A 22,946-nucleotide genomic window follows, 5' to 3' on the forward strand; every position below is an offset into this window, starting at 1 on the left:
TTTTTTTTTACTTTTTCCGTGTTTTTTTTTTTTTTAAAGTAATTACAGAGCAGGTAGTCGTTGACGCAAACCTCCCTTCAGTATCAAAAGAGTCTGTGGGGCAGGAGAAGGTTGGGGATAACGGTGGCGGGCGGGCTGACGCCGCCCCATCCCCGGCCCACGGGGGCCAGGGGCTGGGAGTGGACTCCCCCGGGGCAGGGCCGGGGTGTCCGGAGGCTCTGACCGCGTAGCTGTCTCTTCAGTTTCCAGGGGGTTAGGGGTAGGATAGGGTGGGCGTGGGGGTGGGGGACAGGCGTCAAACTGCAAAAAATGAACCGTAAAAGGAGGGCTGTTGGGGACGAGGGGGGGAGGACGCCCTTCAAAAAAGCTCCTCTCTCCCCTGGAAGGCGGAGGGCGGAGAGCGAGGAGGAAAGGCGGAGGCTTCCGGCCACTCTCCTCCTGCTCCCCCTCCCATCGCCAGGGGTGGGGGCGAGGCCCGGAACCGCTGGGGGGCTCCATTCCCGGGGCCCCACCCTGTCCTCGCTTGGAGAGCCGCCCTGGGGTCCGGACGCGGGTGGGGGCCTTGAGCTGCCTGCCCCAACCTCCCCTGTGCGGGGCTGGGGCTGTGGGGAGGGTCCCGGTCCGGCCCCAGCCCCTCCCCCCTAGGGGGGGCCCACTCCCCCAACCCCCCCAACCCCCCCACCCCGGCTTCAGATCTGCGTCTCTTGCACGTTCTCCTTGGAGCCGCTCTTGAAGAGCAGAGGTTCGTGGATGGAGTTGAGGCCGGGCGGGCCCTTGCCCCCGCAGCCCCCGCCGCTGGGGTTGCTGCTGTAATGCGCCTTGAAGGCGGCCGCCACGTAGTGGTGGTGGTTGAGGTGGTCGCGCTCCAGCGCGGGCAGGGCCAGGTGGCTGTCCCCGCCCACGCCGCCCCCGCCCGCCACGGCGGCGGCGGCGGCCACGGACACGGCGGAGGCGGCGGGCAGCTCGTCCTCCACGTTGATGATCTCCACCGTGCGCGTGGGCCCGTGGTGCTTGTGCAGCTGGTGCTGCCTGCGCAGCTTGTAGAAGGCCACGAGCATCACGGCGGCCATGAACGTGATGGCCACGAAGCAGCCGATGATGATCTTGGTGGTCTTCATGACGTCATCCAGGTCCTTGAGGGCGTTCTCCGTCACGTCCGTGATGGGCACGGTGAACGCCTTCTCCGTGGGCCGCGAGGAGCGAGGGGCGGGCGCCGTGGTGGACGAGGAGGCCTGGCCTGCCCCCTCCCCGGGCCTGCCCCCGCCCCAGACGCCGTCCGTCGTGGGCCCCGGCGGCTCCTTCTCGGTCCCGCGCGGCTGCAGGGCCTCCTCTCCCGGCTGCGTCTCCAGGGTCTCCACCGTCACGGTGGTGAAGTAGGTGTAGCCGCCGCCCCCGCCTCCGGGGCCGCCCCCGGGGCCGCCCCCAGCGCCGCCGCCCGCGCCGCCGGCACCTCCAGCCGCCACGGGGTCCACGGCCGAGACGTTGAGCGTGGCCGAGGCCGTGGTGTTGCCGGCCGAGTTCGTCACCATGCAGGTGTACTGGCCCGTGTCCTGCACAGTGACGTTGGTGAAGTTGAGCGTGCCGTCGTGGAGGACGGAGATGCGCACGCGGTACGAGCCGTGCGTCATGAGGGTGCCGTTGGGCGTCAGCCAGTTGACGGAGGTCATGGACGTGCCCGTGCGGCACTTGAGCTCGGCGGCCATGCCCTCGGTGACGTTGAGGTCCGTGGGCGGCTCCACGATGACCGGCGCGTAGCAGGTGAAGTGCGACTGGTCCAGCTCGCCGATGTAGCGCCCTTTGAGGCCGGCGGGCGCGTGGCAGCGCGCGCAGCAGGTCGTGTTGCTGGGCACCGTCTCCTTGAGCCACCAGCTGAGCCACAGCACGTCGCAGTTGCAGTGCCAGGGGTTGTGGTTGAGGTGGACGCGCTCCAGGCGGTGCAGGGGCGTGAAGAGGTCGTGGGGCAGCGACATCAGGTTGTTGTGGGACAGGTTGAGCTCCTCCAGCGACTTGAGGTCGTCGAAGGCGTTGCGCTCGATGGTGGCCACCTGGGCGTGCATCAGCCACAGCTTGCGGAGGCTGGTCAGGCCCTGGAAGGAGCCCGGGCGGATGAGGTCCAGCCGGTTGCCGGACAGCTCCAGCTCCTCCAGGCGCACCAGGGCCGTCAGGTTGGGGATGTCCTTGAGGTTGCACATGCCCAGGTTGAGGTAGCGCAGGTTCACCAGGCCCTCGAAGGCCGCCTCCGAGATGTACTCCAGCCGCTTGAGCTCGCCCAGGTCGAGGCGGCGGAGCGAGGGCACGCGGTTGAAGGCGTACGACGGGATGCTCTCGATGGGGTTGTTCCGCAGCCAGAGCTCGCGCAGCTTGGACAGGTACTCGAAGGCCTGCGTGGGCACCGTCGTCAGCCGGTTGTCAAACAGTTCCAGGGTGTTGAGGCTGGGCAGCCCGTTGAAGGCGCCCACCTCGATCTTGCGCACCAGGTTCTTGCTCAGCTGTAGGATCTCCAGGTGCCGAAGGTGCTTGAACGTGTCCGTCCGGATCACCTGAGGTGGGGGAGGGGAAACACCATCGGTGATACTGACACTAACCGGCTGGACCACAGAGGATTTTTTAAAAAAATTATTTTATTGAAGTATGGTTGGTTTTGGGCTTCCTTGGTGGCTCAGACAGTAAAGAATCTGCCTGTAATGCTGGAGACCTGGGTTGGATCCCCGGGTTGGGAAGATCCCCTTGAGAAGAGCATGGCAACCCACTCTAGTTTTCTTGCCTGGAGAAGCCCATGGGCAGAGGAGGCTGGCCGGCTATATAGTCCAGGGGGTTGCAGAGAGTCAAACACCCTGAATGACTAACACTTTTCATGGTTGGTTTATTTCTGTTGTAAACCAAAGTGATTCAGTTATGTATACATGAGAAATACATGTATATATTCATATATATGAAAAATATATACATATGTATACAACACACATTTTTTCTATTCTTTTCCATGATGGTTTATCACAAGATATTGAATATAGTTCCCTGTGCTATACAGTAAAACATTGTTTATGCATTCTATATATAACCATTTGCAACTTCTAATCCCAAACTCCCAACCCATCCCCTCCCCGTTGGCAACCAGGAGTCTGTTATCTATGTCTGGATCAAAGAGCTCTGAGTGCTGGCTCGGGCGATGACTCCCCACGTCTCCATCTTTGCTGTAAGACCATGAGGTCACTGGGGAAAGTAATTTGAGGCTTTTTTCTTATAAAGTGAAACAGAGAGTTAGTTACCTGGGACCTGGCCCCTCCAGTTCCCAAGTATCTCCCCATGAGAAAGGACAGCAGATGTCTATCCAAAAGCCTGTGATGGGCGCTCACAGCATCTGTGTTCATTGCAGCCCAAGCTGGAAATGAACCAGGGCCCATCAGCTGGTGATGGAGCCACACTCTGTGTCTGCAGGGTGGGACATGATGGCTCAGCAAGGACAAAGAACAAACTTTGGACACAACAACTTGGATGGATCTCATGGGCATCAGGTTGGGTGAAAGCAGCCAGACCCAAAGGAGCATGTGCCACAGAACCCTGTCCATTCCACGTGTGTGTGTATGTTCCAGGGCAGGGGGAGGACAGTCTGCCAAGGGCCACCAGGGAACCGGATTCCTGGGCTGATAGAAATGTCCCTAGTTGGGGTGGTGGCTACCAAGGTGAATGCAACTGTCAAAAGTTCCCAAACTGTACCCATAACATAGTGAAGTCGCTCAGTCATGTCCGACTCTTTGTGACTCCATGGACTGTAGCCTACCAGGCTCCTCTGTCCATGGAATTTTCCAGGCAAGAGTACTGGAGTGGGTTGCCCTTTCCTTCTCCAGGGGATCTTCCCTACCCAGGGATTGAACCCAGGTCTCCAGCATTGCAGGCGGATTCTTTACCAGCTTAGCCACCAGGGAAGCCCACCCGTAACATGGGAGGCATTTTATCCCATATAAAATATTTAATCAAAAAGATTAAATATAGGAAATCCCCTGGTGGTCCAGTGATTAGAACTCCAAGCTCTCACTGCCAAGGGCTCCAGTTTGGTCCCTGGTCAAGGAACTAAAATTTCACAAGCTTTGTGGCATGGCCAAAAAAAAAAAAAGATCAAAAAAAGTTAGGGACTTCCCTAGCGGCCCAGCTGTTGACTCTGTGCTGCCCTCGCAGGGGGCATGGGTTCAGTCTCTGGCTGGGGGACTAGATTCCACGCGATGCATGGCATGGCCAAAAGATTTTTTAAAAAGCTATGCCAGCAGCTAACATGCCTCGGATACTTCTTGGGTGCCAGAAGCTATTCTAAATGCTTTACAGCCAACAACTCAGTTAATCCAACAAATCACCCTGAAATCCATAGAGCAACTATGAAATCCATAGAGCTCCAAAAGCCAGGTTTCTCAATAACTTTGGCACCAAACCCCATTTGGTGGCAAAACCTGATCAGAACTCATGTGAAGCTGTTTAAAGCTTGTATTGATCCCCTTCTTGGGACTAGTCAAACATTCCACTCTAGAAACATTCCAGAATTAAGAAGTATGAGATTGTTGGGGGTGCTGTAAACCTATATGCTATATATGAATACCTTTGTAATATCAGATGGCCAAACACATTCAGCTTCGAGGGTGTCACACGGGGGGTTATGAATTATCTCCATCTAAGTGGGAAGATGAGGGTGAAAGAGGAGAGTGGGAAAGCTGGCTTAAAACTCAACATGCAAAAAACTAAGATCATGGCATCCAGTCCCATCACTTCATGGCAAATAGATGGGGAAAAAGTGGCAACAGTGACAAATTTTCTTTTCTTGGGCTCCAAAATCACTGTGGACAGTGACTGGCAGCCATAAAATTAAAGGATGCTTGCTCATTGGAAGAAAGCTATGATTAACCTAGACAGCGTATTCAAAAGCAGACATCACTTTGCCCACAAAATTTCATGTAGTCAAAGCTATGGATTTTTTCCAGTAGTCATGTACAGATGTGAGAGTTGGACCCTAAAGAAGGCTGAGCGCTGAATAATTGATGCTTTCGAACTGTGGTGTTAGAGAAGACTCTTGAGAGTCCCTTGGACTCCAAGGAGATCAAACCAGTCAATCCTAAAGGAAATCAATACTGAATATTCATTGGAAGGATTGATGCTGACGCTGAAGCTCCAATACTTTGGCCACCTGATGCGAAGAACTGACTCATCGGAAAAGACCCCAACGCTGGGAAAGATTGAAGGCAGGAGGAGAAGGGGACGACAGAGGATGAGATGGTTGGGTGGCATCACCGACTCGATGGATGTGAATTTGAGCAGGCTCCAGGAGCTGGTGAGGGACAGGGAGGCCTGGTGTGCCGCAGTCAGCAGGGTAGCAGGGAATGGGGAACGACTGAGTGACAGAACAAGGACAAAGCGGGAGGAAGTGGAAGCGCAGAGAGACGCAGTGACTGGCCCAGGGACGCCCAGGAGGGGCTGGCAGATCTGGGATCCGACCGAGGTTGTCTGGCTCCAGAGTCCCAGCTCTTCACCCTTGCACTCGGCTGCCACCTGTCAGGGTGGAGGTTGATGGACCACTGAAGGGGCAGCGCTGGGCTGGGCTTGGGACACAGAATCTAATCTTACCAGATTCTCCTCATCAATCACCGTGCTGCTTACACCAAGGCACGGGAGACTGCACAGCCATCAGACAGCTTTTCTGCAGCCTAGTTATGCCATGGAGATGCTTGCATTTGAGTATTAAGGGGATAATGGAGAACCCTAAACAGCAGACAGTGTGCTTATGACTTCATAGAACTTGAAAAAAAAAAAAAAACAAACAGCCAAGGAACTGGGCGTGTGCATATACACAGCAAGAAAAGGCTGGAAGGACATGCCCTAGCCACTTCTTGGTGGTGAACTCCAGCATCTGGGGCTTATGGGCTTAAGTTATTTCTCTTAAGTTACGCTTTCTCTTTAATGAAGAAAAATTACTTTTAAGTGGAAGAACACTTTAAAAACTAAAAAAAAAGAGACTCTAACCTGGGAGGCACCCCAGTATAAGGAACAATGTTATTCCTGGTGCAGTTATCATCTTAAAACAAGAACCACCATTCCTGCTGGCTCGACCCAACATAAACATGATGCCCGCTACGTGTTCAATCATCAATTTCCTAGAGGCCACATTAAAAAATAAAACCACAAACCCAAGACAGATGAAATCAATTTTAGTGATTGATTAGCTTGATAGTTCCAAGATAGAAGGGGACAACAGAGGATGAGATGGTTGGATGGCATCACTGACTCAATGGACATGAGTTTGAGCAAACTCTGGGAGACAGTGAAGGACAGGGAAGCCTGGTGTGCTGCAGTCCATGGGGTCGCAAAGAGTCGGACAGACACGACTTAGCGACTGAACTGGATTCCCTGGTAGCTCAGCTGGTAAAGAATCTGCCTGCAATGTGGGAGACCTGGGTTCGATCCCTGGGTTGGGAAGATCCTCTGGAGAAGGGAACGGCCACCCACTCCAGTATTGTGGCCTGGAGAATTCCATGGACTGTATAGTCCATGGGGTCACAAAGAGTTGGACACGACTGAGCAACTTTCGTACACTCACTGGTGACTGAACAGCAACATTACAATTTCAACATGTAATCCAGGGGAGAACTTACACATATTTTACAATTTTTTTTAAAAATTTATTTTTACTGAGCTGGGTCTTCATTGCTACGTGGGCTTTTTCTCTAGTTACAGAAAGTGGGGGCTACTCTCTAGTTGCGATGCTCCAGCTTCTCATTGTGGTAGCGTCTCCTGGTGTTGAGCACAGGCTCTAGGTCACGGGCTCAATGGTTGTGGCCCACGGGCTTAGCTGTTCCGCTGCATGTGGGATCTTCCGGGACCAGGGATCGAACTTGTGTCTCCGGCATTGGCAGCTGGGGTCTTTTACCACTGATCCACCAGGGAAGCCCCTATTTTACACTCTTTCCACACTAAGTCTTTGAGGTCTGATGTGTGTTTGACAGGCCACGCCCTTAGCAGCTGGTTCCTGCCTTTCCCCTCAATAATAGGATATTGTGAGCCTTCCCCACGTCATAAATATGCTTCTGAAACCTGACTTCCGTGCCCACCTAGAATCTCTTCCTGGAGCTACACCTGCTTTCGGTGATGGAATTGACAAGGTCAGTTTTTTATTTTCCTGTGTATGCTCCTGCCTCGTCTCAATTCCTGCAGTGAACAGGCTCACCTTTAGACCTGGACTCAGCTAGGGAGGACTGGCCTGGGGACTCTGCAGCCTACCAGGTCTGTGCCTGCAGTTGGGGCTGAGAAGAAGGGGGGCCCAAAAGCCTTGGCCTGGCAGCTCTCAGGGGCCCTGGAGCCCCAGCCCTGCTGCGTGGGCCGCGGGAGCCTGGGTTTCCTTCCCTAAGCGACCCCAGAAAGAGCCCAGTGTGTTCTCTCGCCCGCTCATCCTGTGAGCTTCGAAACAGCAGCATGACAAAAAGCTTTCCCGATCAAACTGGCCGGCCCTTTGCTTTGCTCAACAACTCTCAGTTTCCCAAATATAATAGCCACAGAACCCTTCTCACAGGCTGCCTTTCCTCATCGCCCTGGGAAACGCTGGCAAAGCCCCAAGCAGGCCTTTTAGTCGCTGTTTCTATTAACAGCAACAATAATAATAACAGTAATATGCAGTCATTACTAATCACCAGGCAGAGAATGAGGTGGACTCTTCAAAGGTCAGACTTGAGGGTTTAGACTGAGAAGCTGAGAACATGGGTTGCTGGCCCAGGTGCCAGCAAGATCCCCTGGGAGGGCCTTCCCTGGTGGTCCAGTGGCTAAGACTCCATGCTTCCGGTGCAGGGGGCCGGGTTCCATCCCTGCTCAGGGAACTAGATCCCTCACGCCGTAACTAAGAGTTCGCGTGCCGAAGCTAAGACCAGGTGCAGCCAACCAAACCAACCAATAAATAAATGAAACGAATTTCTGGGAGCTGCCCCATCGCCCCCTCACCCTGTCTGAGTCACACAATGCCCTGTGGTCCTCCCTAGTTCCCAGCAAATCCGTCCACATGCCCCACCCTGCCCCACTCCTTCCAGGGTCCCTGTTCTCAGCAGGGCCCCTCCAGCCCGCCTTCCCAGTCAAAAGCAGGAATGTAGCTTTGCACCCGGCATTGTCCACAGCCTCCCCATGTTAGGGCTGGTCTGCCAGCAAGCCAGCCAGTTCTGTCCCTTTTGAATGTCTCACGCCTCCTCTGTTCCCATGGCCCAGCTTATGTCTCAACCTTCTCAGCCTCCAATCTCTTCCCCTTGAGTCCATCTGCAGGGCCTTGCCACACCTGGAGCTGACCTGGCCTCTGCCTTCCTCTAGAGCCCTCCATGGCTCCCCAGTGCCCTCCGGGGAGATTCAGCCTGCCTTGGAAGCCTGGCTTGGCCCCCTCACCTGCAGCCATCACTCCAGCTGCATTTCGGCCAGTATCAACTTCTAGAACTATCTCACAGGCACTCCACCTTTGCATACACTCTTACCCTGCTCAGAATGCCCTACCCTTTTCATCCACCTGGAAAACTCCCGCCCACCCTCTTGTGCTACAGTCCATGAGGTCACAAAGAGTTGTACACTACTGAGCGACTGAACTGAACTGACCCTCTTGTTCTTCTTGTTCAGTCACTCAGTCGTGTCTGACTCTGTGACCCCATGGACTGCAGCACGCCAGGCCTCCCTGTTTCTCACCATCTCCCGGAGTTCACCCAAGTTCATGTCCATTGAATCAGTGATGCCATCCAACCATCTCATCCTCTCTCGTCCCCTTCTCCACTTGCCGTCAATCTTTCCCAGCAACAGGGTTTTTTCCAATGAGTCAGCTCTTGGCATCAGGTGGCCAAAGGACTGGAGCTTCAGCTTCAGCATCAGTCCTTCCAATGAGTATTCAGGGTTGGTTTCCTTTAGGATGGACTGGTATGATCTCCTTGCAGTCCAAGGGACTCTCCAGTGTCTCCTCCAGCACCACAGTTCGAAAGCATCAATTCTTCCACGTTAACAGCCCTCTTTCTGGTCCACCCTCTTGAACCCAAATGTCTCTCATTCATTCACCCATCCTTTGCCTACTTATTGAGTCAGGATAGGGCAATTCTAAAGGAGCAAATGGAGGAGGACCATCCTCCATGGAAGGGCACCTTCAACACCAGGCCTGCAGAGCTGGCTGGAAGACACCAGGTGCTCGGCGAGATTGGCTCGGCACAAGGCTTGGCACCCGCAGGCAGCATCTGAGCTGCAGCGATGAGTGCCAGGCTCTGGGCTGGGCATCCCCAACCGCCAGCCCGGCTTGTCCTGCCCAGCCCGGTGGGGCCGGTGCTGTTAGCGCAGCAAGGTCGAGTGACTCAGCAGGGCTGCTCACCGGGCCTGGGGGAAGCCCACAGCTGGTAGGTGTGCCCAGGTCTCCCTGGTTCTCTGCACAAAGCAACTGAAACCACACCACATCCAAAAGGTGTGTCCGGCTCCACCCAGGGCTGTGGCTGCTCCTGGTCCACATGCTTTGCCCCCTTTGTGCTGGGAAGGGGGTTTGTGACGGGAGCTGCAGGGGCACTCCCCAGGCAGGGCTGGGGGGATCTCCCTGGCAGCCCCTTTAATGATGCACTCAGGAATAAGCAGGCCACAGGCCGGGGGTGTGGCAGAGAAGCGAAGCCCGGGTTTACTGAGGCGGCACTGTAGGCTTGCTTTAAATAGTGAGTCCCTTTATTTGTAACCGGATTCCAGTCTTTTCTCCCTCCTCCTCTCTGCAGGGTGACTGGGGAGCACCCTCTTTGGGGTTGGGGGCTGTGGGTGGGAGTCAGCGCTGGCTGGGTTCGAATCTCGGCTTTGCTGCTGACCAGCGGTGCGCACTTGGCCAGGTGGCCGGTGTGTCTCTGAAACCATTTTCCTTGCAGGTCCTGCAGCGTTGTGAGGCTCGGACAAGATACTGAATGCCCGGGACACGGCAAGCAGGCAGTAATACATATTTTTAAATTGTTGATGAGGCTGATGATGACCGTTAACAACTGTCGTACCTCTGGGCTTCTGGCTTCTTCCCCGGCTGTTTTCTCTACATCAGCTGCCAGAACTGTCTAAACTGCAGTTCAGATCCTGCCACATCCCTGCTCACAGCCCTCCCACGGCTCCCTGTGACCCTCTGCCTGATATCAGAGGCTCTGGACCTGCCGCACTGCCCGCCCCCTGCTCTGGCCACAGGGAGACATACGGGGTTCTATATGCTCACCATGCTTTGCCCAGCCTCTTTGCCTTCACACAGGCTGTGCTCTCCGCCTGGAATGCCTGCCACCGCTGCTCAGTTGCTTCAGTCGTGTCCTACTCTAGGCGACCCCAAGGACTGCAGCCCGCCAGGCTCCTCTGTCCATGGGATTCTCCAGGCAAGAATACTGCAGTGGGTTGCCATGCCCTCCTCCAGGGGATCTTCCCAACCTAGGGACTGAACCTATATCTCTTACGTCTGCTGCACTGGCAGGCAGGTTCTTTACCATTAATGCCACCTGGGCTTCTAGTTCCCTGGAACGTTCCAATCGCCTTCTGCCTGGAGTCTCTCTTTGGCTTGTGCTCACTGACTCGTCACAGGCATTCTCTGAGCAGACCCTTATCGTGCTGGTTCAGTGTGTATGTCTCCTTGCCTGGGCTGTGAGTCTTCATGAGTAGACTTCATCTGAATCATTTCTGCCTTCTCTGTACCCCGTTCAAGGCTTAGTCAAGGCTTAGAATGGACAAGGCTTATTTGGAGAGCATCCAGCTGTGAGTCAAAGCTATGGTTTTTCCTGTAGTCATGAATGGATGTGGGAGTTGGACCATAAAGAAGACTGAGCGTCGAAGAATTGATGCCTTCAAATTGTGGTGCTAGAGAAAGACTCTTGAGAGTCCCTTGGACAGCAAGGAGAGCAAACCAGTCAATCCTAAAGGAAATCGACCCTGAATATTCATTGCAAGGACATGCTGAAGCTGAAGCTCCAATACTTTGGCCACCTGATGGGAAGAGCCAACTCACTGGAAAAGACCCTGATGCTGGGAAAGATTGAGGGCAGGAGAAGGGGACAACAGAGGATGAGATGGTTGGACGGCATCACCAATTCAGTGGATATAAGTTTGAGCAAACTCCCAGAGATAATGAAAGACAGGGAAGCCTGGTGTGCTGCAGTCCATGGGGCGCAAAGAGTCAGACGCAACTGAGCGACTGAACAACAACCTAAAGATCAAAGCCAGTCAACTCCTCTCCTCTTCTTCCAGAGAATACAAGGCTGATCCCATCTGTGACTCTAACAAAGGACCATCCAAGGCAGGTTCCCGACAAGTCAAATGGGGAAACTAGTATTTGTTGAGTGCCTAGCATTTCGCAGACCCTGTGCTAAGCACTCGGAGGTTGTAATCTGCTTTGATCCTTGTGGAAATCGTCACATGGAGATGACCAACCACATGCCCTTGCCTTCTCTCTGCACATTTGGTGGTTTACAGCTAAGGACATGGAGGTTTATCGAGGTAAAGTCATTTGCCCTCAGTCTCACAGCTCCAGAGTAGCAGAACAAAGACTCAGTGTCTGCATCTCCTGAATCGAAACACCGGGTCTCCACCACGCCTACACCTAAACCGAGAGGGCTGGGGTTCTGTGGGTTCCAACGCACTTCTCTGAGCTGCAGAGCCCGTCCATTGTTCACGTTACCCACCTGCTGACTCACTCATTCGAAAGATACTCTTTGAGCACCTGCTAGGTGTCAAGCACTGTGCCGGGCTCTGGGAATCCAGCAGGGACAAGACACAGCCACAGCTGACTTCCCAGAGCCCGACCTTGAGAGGGGACCACAGATACCCAACATACTAATTATGCAAATGATCATTTAAGGGGTGATGGTGTAAACAGATCTTGGGAGGTGCCCTGGCCGCAGGGGAGAGGCAGGCCTGCGGCCCCTTCACCCAGCACCATCTGAAACCCCTCCCCAAACCCTCTCTGATGCTAAGGCCCGGCTCACCCTTGTGTCCACTGACACACAGTGGGATGGACAAGGTGGGGACTGGCTTCTCGGAGCAGGCAAATCTCCCTGCACTCCAAGCCTGATGTCTCTGGCTCGAGGGAACGCTGACATCCTGCCAAGCCCTCCCGCCTCCCCCCACAACCCGAGAGCCTGGCTCTGTGCTAATTGTCAAGGATGCAAACAGCAGTCAGGCCGGCCTGGGAACATGGTCTCATCCCTGACCACCTCCCTCCCCGCCGGGGACTTCTCCCCGCCGGGGACTTCTCCCTGGCTCCTTCCATCCTGTAACCTCGCCTATAAATTAGGGGACTTTCCACTTCAGTAGTGGTAGATAAATGCTATTAACGTTGGGGGAAAAAAAAACCCCACCGTGTTCTGTTGGGATTTTTAACAAAATAAACTGTCAAGAAATCCCTTATTAAAAATTTAACTGTGGTTGGAGAATCATGAGGCGAACTGTTCATCTGAACACTATGAAGATAAATCGCTTTTATAGGTTTTGAACGTAATGAACTGGAAACAAAAATTTAGTAAGATTCCCGGGTTTTTTTTTCTCGTTAATTATTTTAGGTTCACTTTTTTTTTTTTTTCCCCTTGGGCTGTGTTCAGTCCTAGTGGAGGCACTTGGGCTCAGGAGCTGGGGCACTTGAGCCTAATTGTCCCACGGCATGAGGGATCTTAGTTTCCCAGCCAGGGATCGAACTCGCACCCCTCTGCGTCGGAAGTGCAGAGTCTTAACCCCTGGACTGCCAGGGAAGTCCACATTCCCAGATTTTTTTTTTTAATTGTTTCTTTTCTCCTGTACCCACTGCTTTTATGACGACTCCTCATATTTCTTGCTTCTCTAAGGTCAGGGACTCATGCTTCCCATTTTCAGTGGGGATTTGTCTGACTGCAAGGATGTGGCCAGAGCTGGGCAAGCGTGCGGACCACTGAGGGCTCCCACCTTGCTCATGGAGCCCCACCAGGCCTAAGACTCGGCCTTCTGGGACCTGAGTCCCCTCTGGAACATGGGAACACGGGCCCTGAGGACTGAGAACAAACATGTATCACGACAACACAGCCCAGCCCAGGGGCCCCCCAGAACGCAGCATCCGCTCCATCACCGTTCCTGCACCGCCCACAGACCCAGCCAGTTTGTCCCTGATAAGAGGTTCCAGGCCATACCAGGTACCGCTCTAACAGGGGCTCCGAGAGGCTCCAGGGGGGCCGGGGCAGCTCTCCCCTGCCGTCCCCCAGGAACCATCATGGGAGAGGGCGGCTGAAACCAACCTCTCAGCATGCTCCCTGGGCTGGCCGTCCTCAGCTACATGGGGCAGCAGGGGGTGCTCAGGCCAGCGTGGGAGAGGAGACTGCCTGACATCCACGTGTTGGCTCCCCGGACAGCCACTGTGCTCAGACAGACCCTGCCCAGCCACCCTTACAGGTTGACCCTGCAGCCTGGTGGGTAAAGCTCTGGGGTCGAACAGGGACCTCCTGTAGAGCACAGGGAGCCTGGAGGGGAGGCGGGGGGGTTGGGGGAGAATGGACACATGTGTAGGTATGGCTGAGCCCCTTCGCTGTCCACCTCTAACTACCACAACACTGTTCATCGGCTGTGGGCATGCGTGCTAAGGCACCAGGCGCTCTTCCCTCATCAGACCAGCTGAGGCGCTGAGTCCAGGGCCCCCACGGCACACAGTGGTGCTCAGTACGTGCTGGTCCAAAGGTTAGACATGGAATTTCTTGACAGCTGTAAGATGGACCATTATCCGCGTTTTGCTGATGACAAAACTGAGGCTCCAGTGGGTTCCATAATGTGTCGGAGGACTTGTGAGTCAAATCTCAACCGTCCCCCACCATCCTAAGTGCCAGGGTTGCCCAAGTGAGTGGCAGAGTGGAACAGCATTCCAGAAAAAGGGAACAGCGCACGTGAAGGTGCTGAGCTAGGAGGGAGCAGGAAGGGCCAGTGTCCTGCCCAGGATGCAGGAGGCTGGAGAGGGGAGAGATGGGTGGGGGCCAAGACCTAAAGGATTCTGCCTCCATCAGGGTGGGTACCAGAGGGAACACCAGGGCGCCCGACGTTCAAAGAAGCGGACCAGCTCGCTGGCACAGGACTTGCCCTGTGAGGCCCGAGGCGTGTGGCATCATTTCCTGGGCCCACTCACCTACAAACCTGAGTTTGAGGCAGCCTTGCCGCCCCTCCCACCCCAGCCCAAGGCAGGCAGCCCACTCTCAAGGGATAAATGGGGGAGGGGCTCCACCCACATCTCCTCCCACTCGGGAAAATGAAATTTAAAAGCAGGCAGAGTTCTCACTCTGCGTGTGTGCTCAGTGGCTTCAGCTGTGTCAGACTCTGTGCGACCCCATGGACCCCACCAGGCTCCCCTGTCCATGGGATTCTCCAGGCAAGAATACAGGAGTGGGTTGCCATGCCCTCCTCCAAGGGATCTTCTCGACCCAGGGAGTGAACCCATACCTCTTGTGACTCCTGCATTGGCAGGCTGATACTTTACCTGCTGAGCCAGCAGGGAAGCCTGTGAGAGCCGTAACCTGGAGACCATCCAAATGCCCATTAACAGGACTTCCCTGGTGGTCCAGTGGTTAAGAGTCTGCACTTCCAATGCAGGGGGCGTGGGTTCGATCCCTGGTCAGGGAACTAAGATCCCACATACTGCTTGGTGTGGCCAAATGCCCGTCAACAGAAATGCAAAGCGGAACTGAGGTATCTGCAATGGATAGAACGTGACCCAAAAATACAGAAGGGAAAGGGGAGCAGCCACGGCCACAGGAAACCCCAGGGATGCATCTCAGCAGGTGGGCAGAGCAGAAGCAGCCAGCCGTGCAGGAGGGTAGCTGCCCGGAGTGAGGACTCTGGGGGAGGGTCCAGAGGTTCTTTATGTTCCATTTCTCGTCCTGGTGGTGTTTACGTGTCCCTTCTCTCTCTTTTTTAAAACGTTTACCTTTTGGCTGCGCCACACAGCACGTGGGATCTTCATTCCTCGACCAGGGATCAAACGCTCACCCCATGCAGCGGAAGCAAGGAGCCGTTTTTTCCCACTTTTCTATTTATTTTTGGCTGCACTGGGTCTCCATTACTACATGCGGGCTCTCTCTAGCTGCAGAGAGCAGCGGTTCCTCTCCGATGCAGGTACTTGGGCTTAGCTGCAGAGAGCGGCAGTTCCTCTCCGATGCAGGTACTTGGGCTTCTCTTTTTGGGGCCACGGGCTCTAGGGCACTCGGGCCTCGGCAGTTGTGGCCTCCGGGCTCCAGAGCTCAGGCCCAGTAGTTGGGGCGCACGGGCTTAGTTGTCCGGAGGCACGTGGGATCTTCCCAGACCAGGGATCGAACCCGTGTCCCCTGCATTGGCAGGCAGATTCTTAGCTACTGGACCACCAGGGAAGTCCCAGCCCTTCCCTTTCTGATGATCGTTTTGAGCTGGACATTCACGTCCACGTTCTTCTTGTGTGTGTGTTACATGTCAAAATGAAAATAAGCCAGGAAGAGTCTTCCTGACTTCCAAGGCTTCCAGAGTCCTTTCTTGACAAATGCGGAAACTAAGTGTCAGAGAGGGTGACGGGAAGACCCAGGGTTCTGGGGGGCGATGGGGTGATCCAGGGTCCTGGGGGTGATGGGAAGACCCAGGGTTCTGGGGGACGCTGGGATGACCCAGGGTTCTGGGGGGCGACGGGATGGCCCAGGGTTATGGGGGGCGATGGGATGACCCAGGGTTCTGGGGGGCACGGGGGTGACCCAGGGTTCTGGGGGGCACTGGGGTGACCCAGGGTTCTGGGGGGCACTGGGATGACCCAGAGTTCTGGGGGGCGACGGGATGACCCAGGGTTCTGGTGGGCGACAGGATGACCCAGGGTTCTGAGGGGCACTGGGGTGACCCAGGGTTCTGGGGGGGCACTGGGATGACCCAGAGTTCTGGGGGGCGACGGGATGACCCAGGGTTCTGGGGGGCAACGGGATGACCCAGGGTTCTGGGGGACGACAGGGTGATCCAGGGTTCTGGGGGGCGATAGGATGACCCAGGGTTCTGGGGGGTGCTTCCGAGGGCAGTAAGGAAGAAATGGGAGTCAGGATGGAAGCTGGGGAGGTTGAGTTAGGCATCCAGTCCTGGGAGCCTGAGCGTGGCCCCTGCGGCTGGCTGTCCCTTCCTGCCCCAGTGACCCAGGGTGGGAAGTCCCACCAGCCTGTCCTTGCTGACCTCCAGAGACGGTCCTTCTGCACCCGCTCTGCTCACCATTCCCTTCCTTCAAGAGCTCTGGCTGGGAAAAGTCCATCCAGTCAAAAACTCCCTGTGTTTCCTGATGCTGGTGAGGACTCGACTACCCAGAAAATCACAAACTGGCGTGTAACTGCAAAGCCATTTCTGGTGCTCGCCTCGGTCATGCACCACAGTGGGTTCTTCTCTGCAACAGACTGACTTTCTTGAAGCCAAAGCCTGGCCGGCAGGGCCTCACTTTTCCAGGCTGGCTCCTGGGGCAAGCCATCGGGGTCACCGCGATTTGGGTGGCCTTAGACGAGCAGGGGGACAAGCTGCCTGTGCCCCTGCTCCCGCACCCGTCATGGGCGCAATCCCGCTGTTACAGGAACAAACGAGTCAGGGCAAGTCTTCCACAAACTAGTCCTTTCTCCCTTCTCCAGGGAAAGGTGAGCAAATCCCAGTGTAGACTTTTTCCTTCGGCTCGTGTAACATTTTGTACTTATTTTTAACAGCTGTATTTATGTTGGGCTCTGCTGGGTCTTGGTTGCTGCGTGGATTCTTCTCTAGTTGCTGGGAGCGGGAGCTACTTTCCGGGTGCGGTGCTTGGGCTTCTTGCGGTGACTTCTCTTGTTGCGGAGCACGGGCTCTAGGCAGGAGGGCTCAGTAGGTGCAGCTCCCGCGCTCTAGAGCACAGGCTTAGTCGCTCCAAGGCGTGTGGGATCTTCTCGGACCGGGGATCGAACCCGAGTCTCCTGCATGGGCAGGCGGATTCGTAAACAAGCCCTGTACTTATTTTTTAAGTTCATTTTTTTTCAGATACAAAAATTATTAACCTCACTGTAGAAAATTTAGAGAATGAACAAGACATCAAGAAGAAATTAAAGGGATTCCCTGGCGATCCAGTGGCTAAGACTCAGTGCTTTTACAGTTGTGAGCCCAAGGCCGCACCCTGTTTGGGGAGCTGAGATCTCACAAGCAGCAGTGTGGCCAAAAAATTAAAAAAAAACAAACAACAAACAGGCACTGTTAATACATCTGGGTGGTCCCTGGATTTTGTTTTAATTTTAAATTAAATTTTAAAGACACATTGGACATACTACTTGCATCCTTTGAAAAGTTCAATATGATCTTCTGAGCATTTCCCGGTGTCCTTCAATAGTCTTCAATACTCCATTTTAAACTTTTATTAATTTATTTGGCTGCATTGGGTCTTAGTTGCACATGAAGGATCTTTTGATATGGCACACGGACTATGCAGCTGTGTGCTGGCTCTGGAGCGTGCAGGCTTTAGTAGTTGCAACGCTTGGCGTTTAGTTGCTCTAAGGCACATGGGATCTTAGTTCCCCAAACAGGGATTGAACCCACGTCCTCTGCCTTGCAAGGCGGATTCTTTACCGCTGGGCCACCAGGGAAGCCCCTGAAACTCCATTTTAAATCGGTGCGTGGATGTTCTGTCATTAGGATGCTCAGTGATTCACTGAACCGATGTCTGATCACCGGGAGCCCAGGCTGTTTCTGTGTTTTGGCTGTTGGGCCACACAGCCTTCAGCACAACTCTGAGTGTCTCCTTAGGATGGAAGCGTATTTCCTAGTCAAGTGACTCCACACACGTTGCCCAGAGGACCTCATGGTGGGCCCCCAGAGGGACCAGGGCAGCCCCCAGAAGCCTGGGCGGGTCAGTGTATTTTGTGAGGTCGAATGCATCATGTCCTCTGAATCCCCCTGGCGTGCGTTCTGAAGACACACGATCCCGCCACAGCCCCCAAGGGGCTCCTGAGAGAGGGCTTGTGGTGGGGGCAGCTTTAAGCTTCCTGGGGGCTGGGGGGATTGGTCGGGGCACCCATCAAGGGAATTCTGCAGCAGTTAAAGCAACCGAGTATGCACACACAGACACACACACACAGCGACGAAGTGGAAGGCTCTTAACACCCCAGGCCTGGTGAAAACAGTGAGACAAAAGAAGCCGTCTATAATGCAGCTTCATTTACATAAATTAACAACGCATCCACACAACGCAACAATAAGCATTTTGCAAGAACGCACACAAGCAGAAAGATCCAGAGTAAACACACGCTGATGGTCGGCTCTGGTCGGGGTGGGGAGGGGAGCAGAGAGGAGATGAGGAGAGGAGGCAGAGGCTGTGACTGAGGGAGGGGTCCCAGGGAGGACCCCCCCCCCCCGCCCCCTGCCGGGGCTGGGAAGGGGTGAGCTGGCTGAGCTCTGCTCAGAGGCCTGGCTTCTACCTGGAAGAGGATCCGGGGCAGCAGAGGTGGCCCTGAGCCAGCCAGGGTGGGCATGTGCCCAGCCTGAGTGGCATCGGGGCTGAGGGAAGGCGAGTCCCTAGGGCTTTGCCTAGAAAGCATCTCCGAGGGCCTGGCCCCTGTCCCCACGGCTACACGGGCACTGCGCTCCTGGTGTGGTTCTCGCCCTCGCTGGACCGCAGGCCGGGGCGAGTGGGAACGGGTGATTGAACCTGAGGGCTGCCCCCAGTTCTTAGGGCGGGGGGCTGCAGGACTGGCTTGCTACAGCTCACGGAGGGTCCCCTCGGGCTGGCCTTCTATCCTTAGACAAACACCTGCTGAGCCCTAGTGTGTGCCAGGCTCTGATCTGGGTGCTGGGGAAGCAGAAGGGAGCCGGGGAAGCCCCTGCCCTCAGGGAGGTGACCATCTGGCTGGGAGCCCAGATGACAAGCAGGTGACCACGGACAAGGGGGTGGGGCTCCTGAATCTCCCAACCCCGGCCACCTCTACGGGGCCAGGCCTCGGGTGTGTGCATGTGTGTTTGGGGAGGTCACAGCCTCCGACCTGACCATCTCGCTTCCAGGGATTTATCCCCAAGGCAGAATCCAGAATGGTACAAAGAACAAGCCCTGAGGATGTTCACTGCAGTATTGCTTACATCAGTTAAAACATTGGAAATAAGAAGGGACGAGTTAACCCGACGCCCACATATTGGAATCCAATGTGGTGGTTAAAATACAAGTAATAGAGAGAGGAGCCAGGAGGGCTACAGCCCACGGGGTCACAGAATCGGACGTGACTGACCACACACAAACATACAACAGACAAGTATCAGAATCAGGGAGAAAGATGTTCATGGTTAAACTCCTAGGTGCCAAAAGTCAGTTGCAAACCAGTATGAAATGGGGTGATTCCATTTTTTCTTTTAAAAAATAAAAGCAGTATCTCTTTAGAGACCTGAACCTGTCCTACGCACAGAGGTGCATGTGCTGAGCCTCTGAATGAAAAGAATTCACATGTTAATAGGAGTTACCGGTGGTTTCGGATGACACCTGACTTTTGTCCCTGTGTTCTTATTTAGATATCTTTCCTAGTTTTCCTAAATTAGTGTTTATTCTAGAATAAATAATTTAAAACCACATTTACATAGGCACAGAAAAGAGCCAGGAAGGCTTTAAAACAAAATGTAAACAGTAGTTATTTATATCTAGGTGGTGGAACTAAGGGTGAGTTATTTCAGTTTTTAAAATCTGAATAATTAAAAAGTTATTTGGTAACTAAAGTGACCTCACTTCTCCTGCTATCTGCCTGTGTCCACCGAGGGTGTACAATTCTACTAAATGTTTCAAATCATATGCTTTTGTGGACTGGACATTCCCTGACCTCAGGGAACATGCGGTTTGGGGTAGGGGGTTAGTGCTCTTCAAAGCGGGGGGTGCAAGAACCTCCAGGGGTGAGACACGAAAGTGTTAGGACTTCAAGACATGCCTGCCATGCCTGGGGACTTCCCTGGTGGTCCAGTGGTTAAGACTCCAAGCTTCCACTGCAAGGGGCGTGGGTTCAATCCCTGGTCAGGGAACTAAGATCCCACATGACACATGGCTCAGCCAAAAAAAAAAAAAAAAGACATGCTTGCCATCCTTTAATGAGCTTCTCAGGTGGCTCTGCGGTAAAGAATCCGTCTGCCAATGCAGGAGGTGAGGGTTTGAGCCCTGGGTCGGGAAGATCCCCCTGGGGAAGGAAATGGCAACCCACTCCAGTATCCTTGCGTGGAGAATCCCATGCACAGAGGAGCCTGGTGGGCTGCAGTCCATGCTAGGGTAACAAAAGAGCTGGACGTGACTGAGCACACACGTACATCATCCTTTAACAGCAGCCGTTTTTGTATAAGCTTTATAATATATGCAATCCATGGGTGCTGTAGACGTTTGCATGACTTTTGTAATAAATTCATATATGTATAATCTGACAGGGGTGTGGGTTACATGGTTTGCTGGCCAGTGGCCTGGGAGAGGGGGTGACAGACACATGAGCAGACAGAGTTGTCCTCTCCCCCTCTTTTCCCGGATCCACTTGGCTGAAAAAGTCTGTGGTATCCACCTTCCAAACAGACCCAGGATCTGTCAGCTTCTCTCTACCGCCACCGCAACCAGTCCGGGAGTGTGCCGGGCCACCAACCTGTCTCTCCTCAGCTCTGCACCAGCCTCCGAACAGGCCTGCCTGCCGTCACTCTTGCCTCTGGGGTCCCCACACCTTGGCCAGAGAGAGACCCAAGTCAGGGCCCATGCGTCCTCTGCTCAGTGCCTCGCCTGGCTCCTGTCTCCGGCAGAGAAGAGCCAAGCGCTCACCGTGACCACGCGACCCCTTTGTCCGCTCTCTGTCCTCACCCCCCGCCCTCTCCTTGTGGCTCACTCCACTCTGGCCACGCCAGTCTCCTGGCTGTTCCTCCTACACACCAGGCAGGCTCCACCCCAGGGCCTTTGCACCTGCTGCTCCCTGCCCAGAACGCCCCCAACAAGGCTCCCACCATCACCTCCTCCAAACGTGTACTCAAGGAACTCCCTGCCTGTTCAGCGGTTAGGACACCACGCTTCCACTGGAGGGGGCTCGGGTTCCATCCCTGGTCAGAGAACTAAGATCCCACAAGCCCTACAGCTCAGCCAAACAAAACACCCGAAAACAAACATTTGCTCAAATGTCACCTTCTCCTTGAGGCCGCCCTGACCCCTGTGCCTACAAAGCTGCAGCCACCACCCCTCACTCCCATCCAGCCTCCTTCCCCACAGCCCTTAACATCTTAAACACAAAGCACATTTCCTCCTGGGCTTCCCAGGTGGTGCGAGTGGTAAAGAAACCGCCTGCCAATGCAGGAGATGTAAGAGATGTGTGTTTGATTCCTGGGTTGAAAAGATTCCCCTAAACCAATACAGTATTGTAAAGTAAAATAAAGTAAAAATAAAAACTAAAAAAAAAAATAAAAAAAGAAAAGATCTCTTGGAGGAAGGCTTGGCAACCCACTCCAGTATTTGTGCCTGGAGAATCCCATGGACAGAGGAGCCTGGTGGGCTGCAGTCCACGGCGTTGCAAGGAATCGGACATGCCTGAAGCGACTTCGCACGCATGCACATTTCCTTTTAGACAGAGGCCTGGAATGCGGGTGCTGGGAGGGCGCACTTGGTTGCCAGTTTTGCTCACTGATGTGTCCCAAGTACCTATACTGCAGCCTCCTTCGTGGAAGGTGACCAGGTGATAGTAAACGATGGAAGCGTTAAGAGGGAAGGCCAGGGATGTTGGGGGACTGTGGATCCAGAGGGAAGGCTCGCCTGGGGGACCTCAGGGCCCAAAGAGAGGCACTTTCAGGCGAGGGGATGGCCTGAGCAGCCTCTCAGACCTGGGAGAGTGACCGGTTGTTGCACAAGAGCCTGGACTCTTTCCAGAGACCAGGGGGTTTTGGAGCATTTTAGGCAGAGAGCTCCAAGACTGTGGCCACCTGACGCGGAGAGCCGACTCACTGGAAAAGACCCTGATGCTGGGAAAAACTGAAGGCGGGAGGAGAAGGGGATGACAGAGGATGAGATGGTTGGATGGCATCACCGCCTCCATGGACATAAATTTGAGCAAGCTCCGGGAGCTGGTGATGGCCAGGGAGGCCTGGCATGCTGCAGTCCATGGGGTTGCAGAGAGTCAGACACGACTCAGCAACTGAACAGCAACCAGGCAGAGGGCACCGCCAGGCCTGCGTGGAGGCCCCTGGGAGGATGGGCTGGGTGTGTGGAGTTAGCAGCTGGAGGGGCTGGGCACTGGTGCTGCTCGGTGGCTGTCCGAGGCCAGTGCCCTGTTCGGGCTGGAGGTGGGGGCACCTGGGTGGGGACATGCCCTCAGCAGCTGTTGGAGGGGTGGAATTTTTCATCGAGCTCCCCACAGCGGTCTGCTCCCACCATGGGGAGGCCGCTGTGGCGTGCACTCTGCAGCTCCATCACAGACAGGATCCCTGACGTGCTCACCTCCCCACTTCAGGCTCCCAGTTCCCAGCTCCCCCGGCCTGCCATCAGTCGGCTATGCCTTCCTTCCCTCCTGGAGTGGAAGCTGCCCAGGGAGAGGGAAGGGCCTGGCAGCATCGGTGTGCCATCACAGGGGTGCCGGAGGACAGGGCGAGGGGGCAGGGGGAACAAGGGCGAGGATGGAGGACCCACTTAAGGGAGAGCTGGACAGAGCGGTGAGACTGAAGCTGGACTCCAAGATCAGGGGTGGGAAAGGGAGCCTCTTGGGGGAGGTGGCTGGGGAGGCGGCCTGGAGCCCGGGGGGACACAGTCCTGTGGGAGCGGGGCTGGGCAAAGGGGGGGGGCACAGTCCTGCGGGAGCGGGGCTGGGTGACGGGGAGGGGGCACAGTCCTGCAGGAGCGGGGCTGGGTGACGGGGAGGGGGCACAGTCCTGCAGGAGCGGGGCTGGGAGACGAGGGGCGGGGGGGCACAGTCCTGCAGGAGCGGGGCTGGGCGAACGTGCTGGGGGGTACACAGTCCTGTGGGAGTGGGGCTGGGTGACGGGCCAAC

The 22,946-nt window shown here is 55.1% G+C and overlaps 1 protein-coding gene across 2 annotated transcripts in view; it reads right to left on the reverse strand.

Annotated features, from left to right (window-relative positions):
* The window catches only part of LRRC4B (leucine rich repeat containing 4B), a 42,520-nt gene continuing 19,574 nt past the window's right edge, over positions 1-22,946 (reverse strand). For both annotated transcript variants that reach the window (XM_069551328.1, XM_069551327.1), the window contains exon 3: positions 1-2,540. In XM_069551328.1, the coding sequence (XP_069407429.1) occupies positions 690-2,540 (1,851 nt within the window). In that variant the 3' untranslated portion in view covers positions 1-689. The remainder of the gene's footprint in view (positions 2,541-22,946) is intronic.

The sequence above is a fragment of the Ovis canadensis genome, chromosome 14 (assembly GCF_042477335.2).
Source record: "Ovis canadensis isolate MfBH-ARS-UI-01 breed Bighorn chromosome 14, ARS-UI_OviCan_v2, whole genome shotgun sequence".
Taxonomy (NCBI): Eukaryota; Metazoa; Chordata; class Mammalia; order Artiodactyla; family Bovidae; genus Ovis; species Ovis canadensis.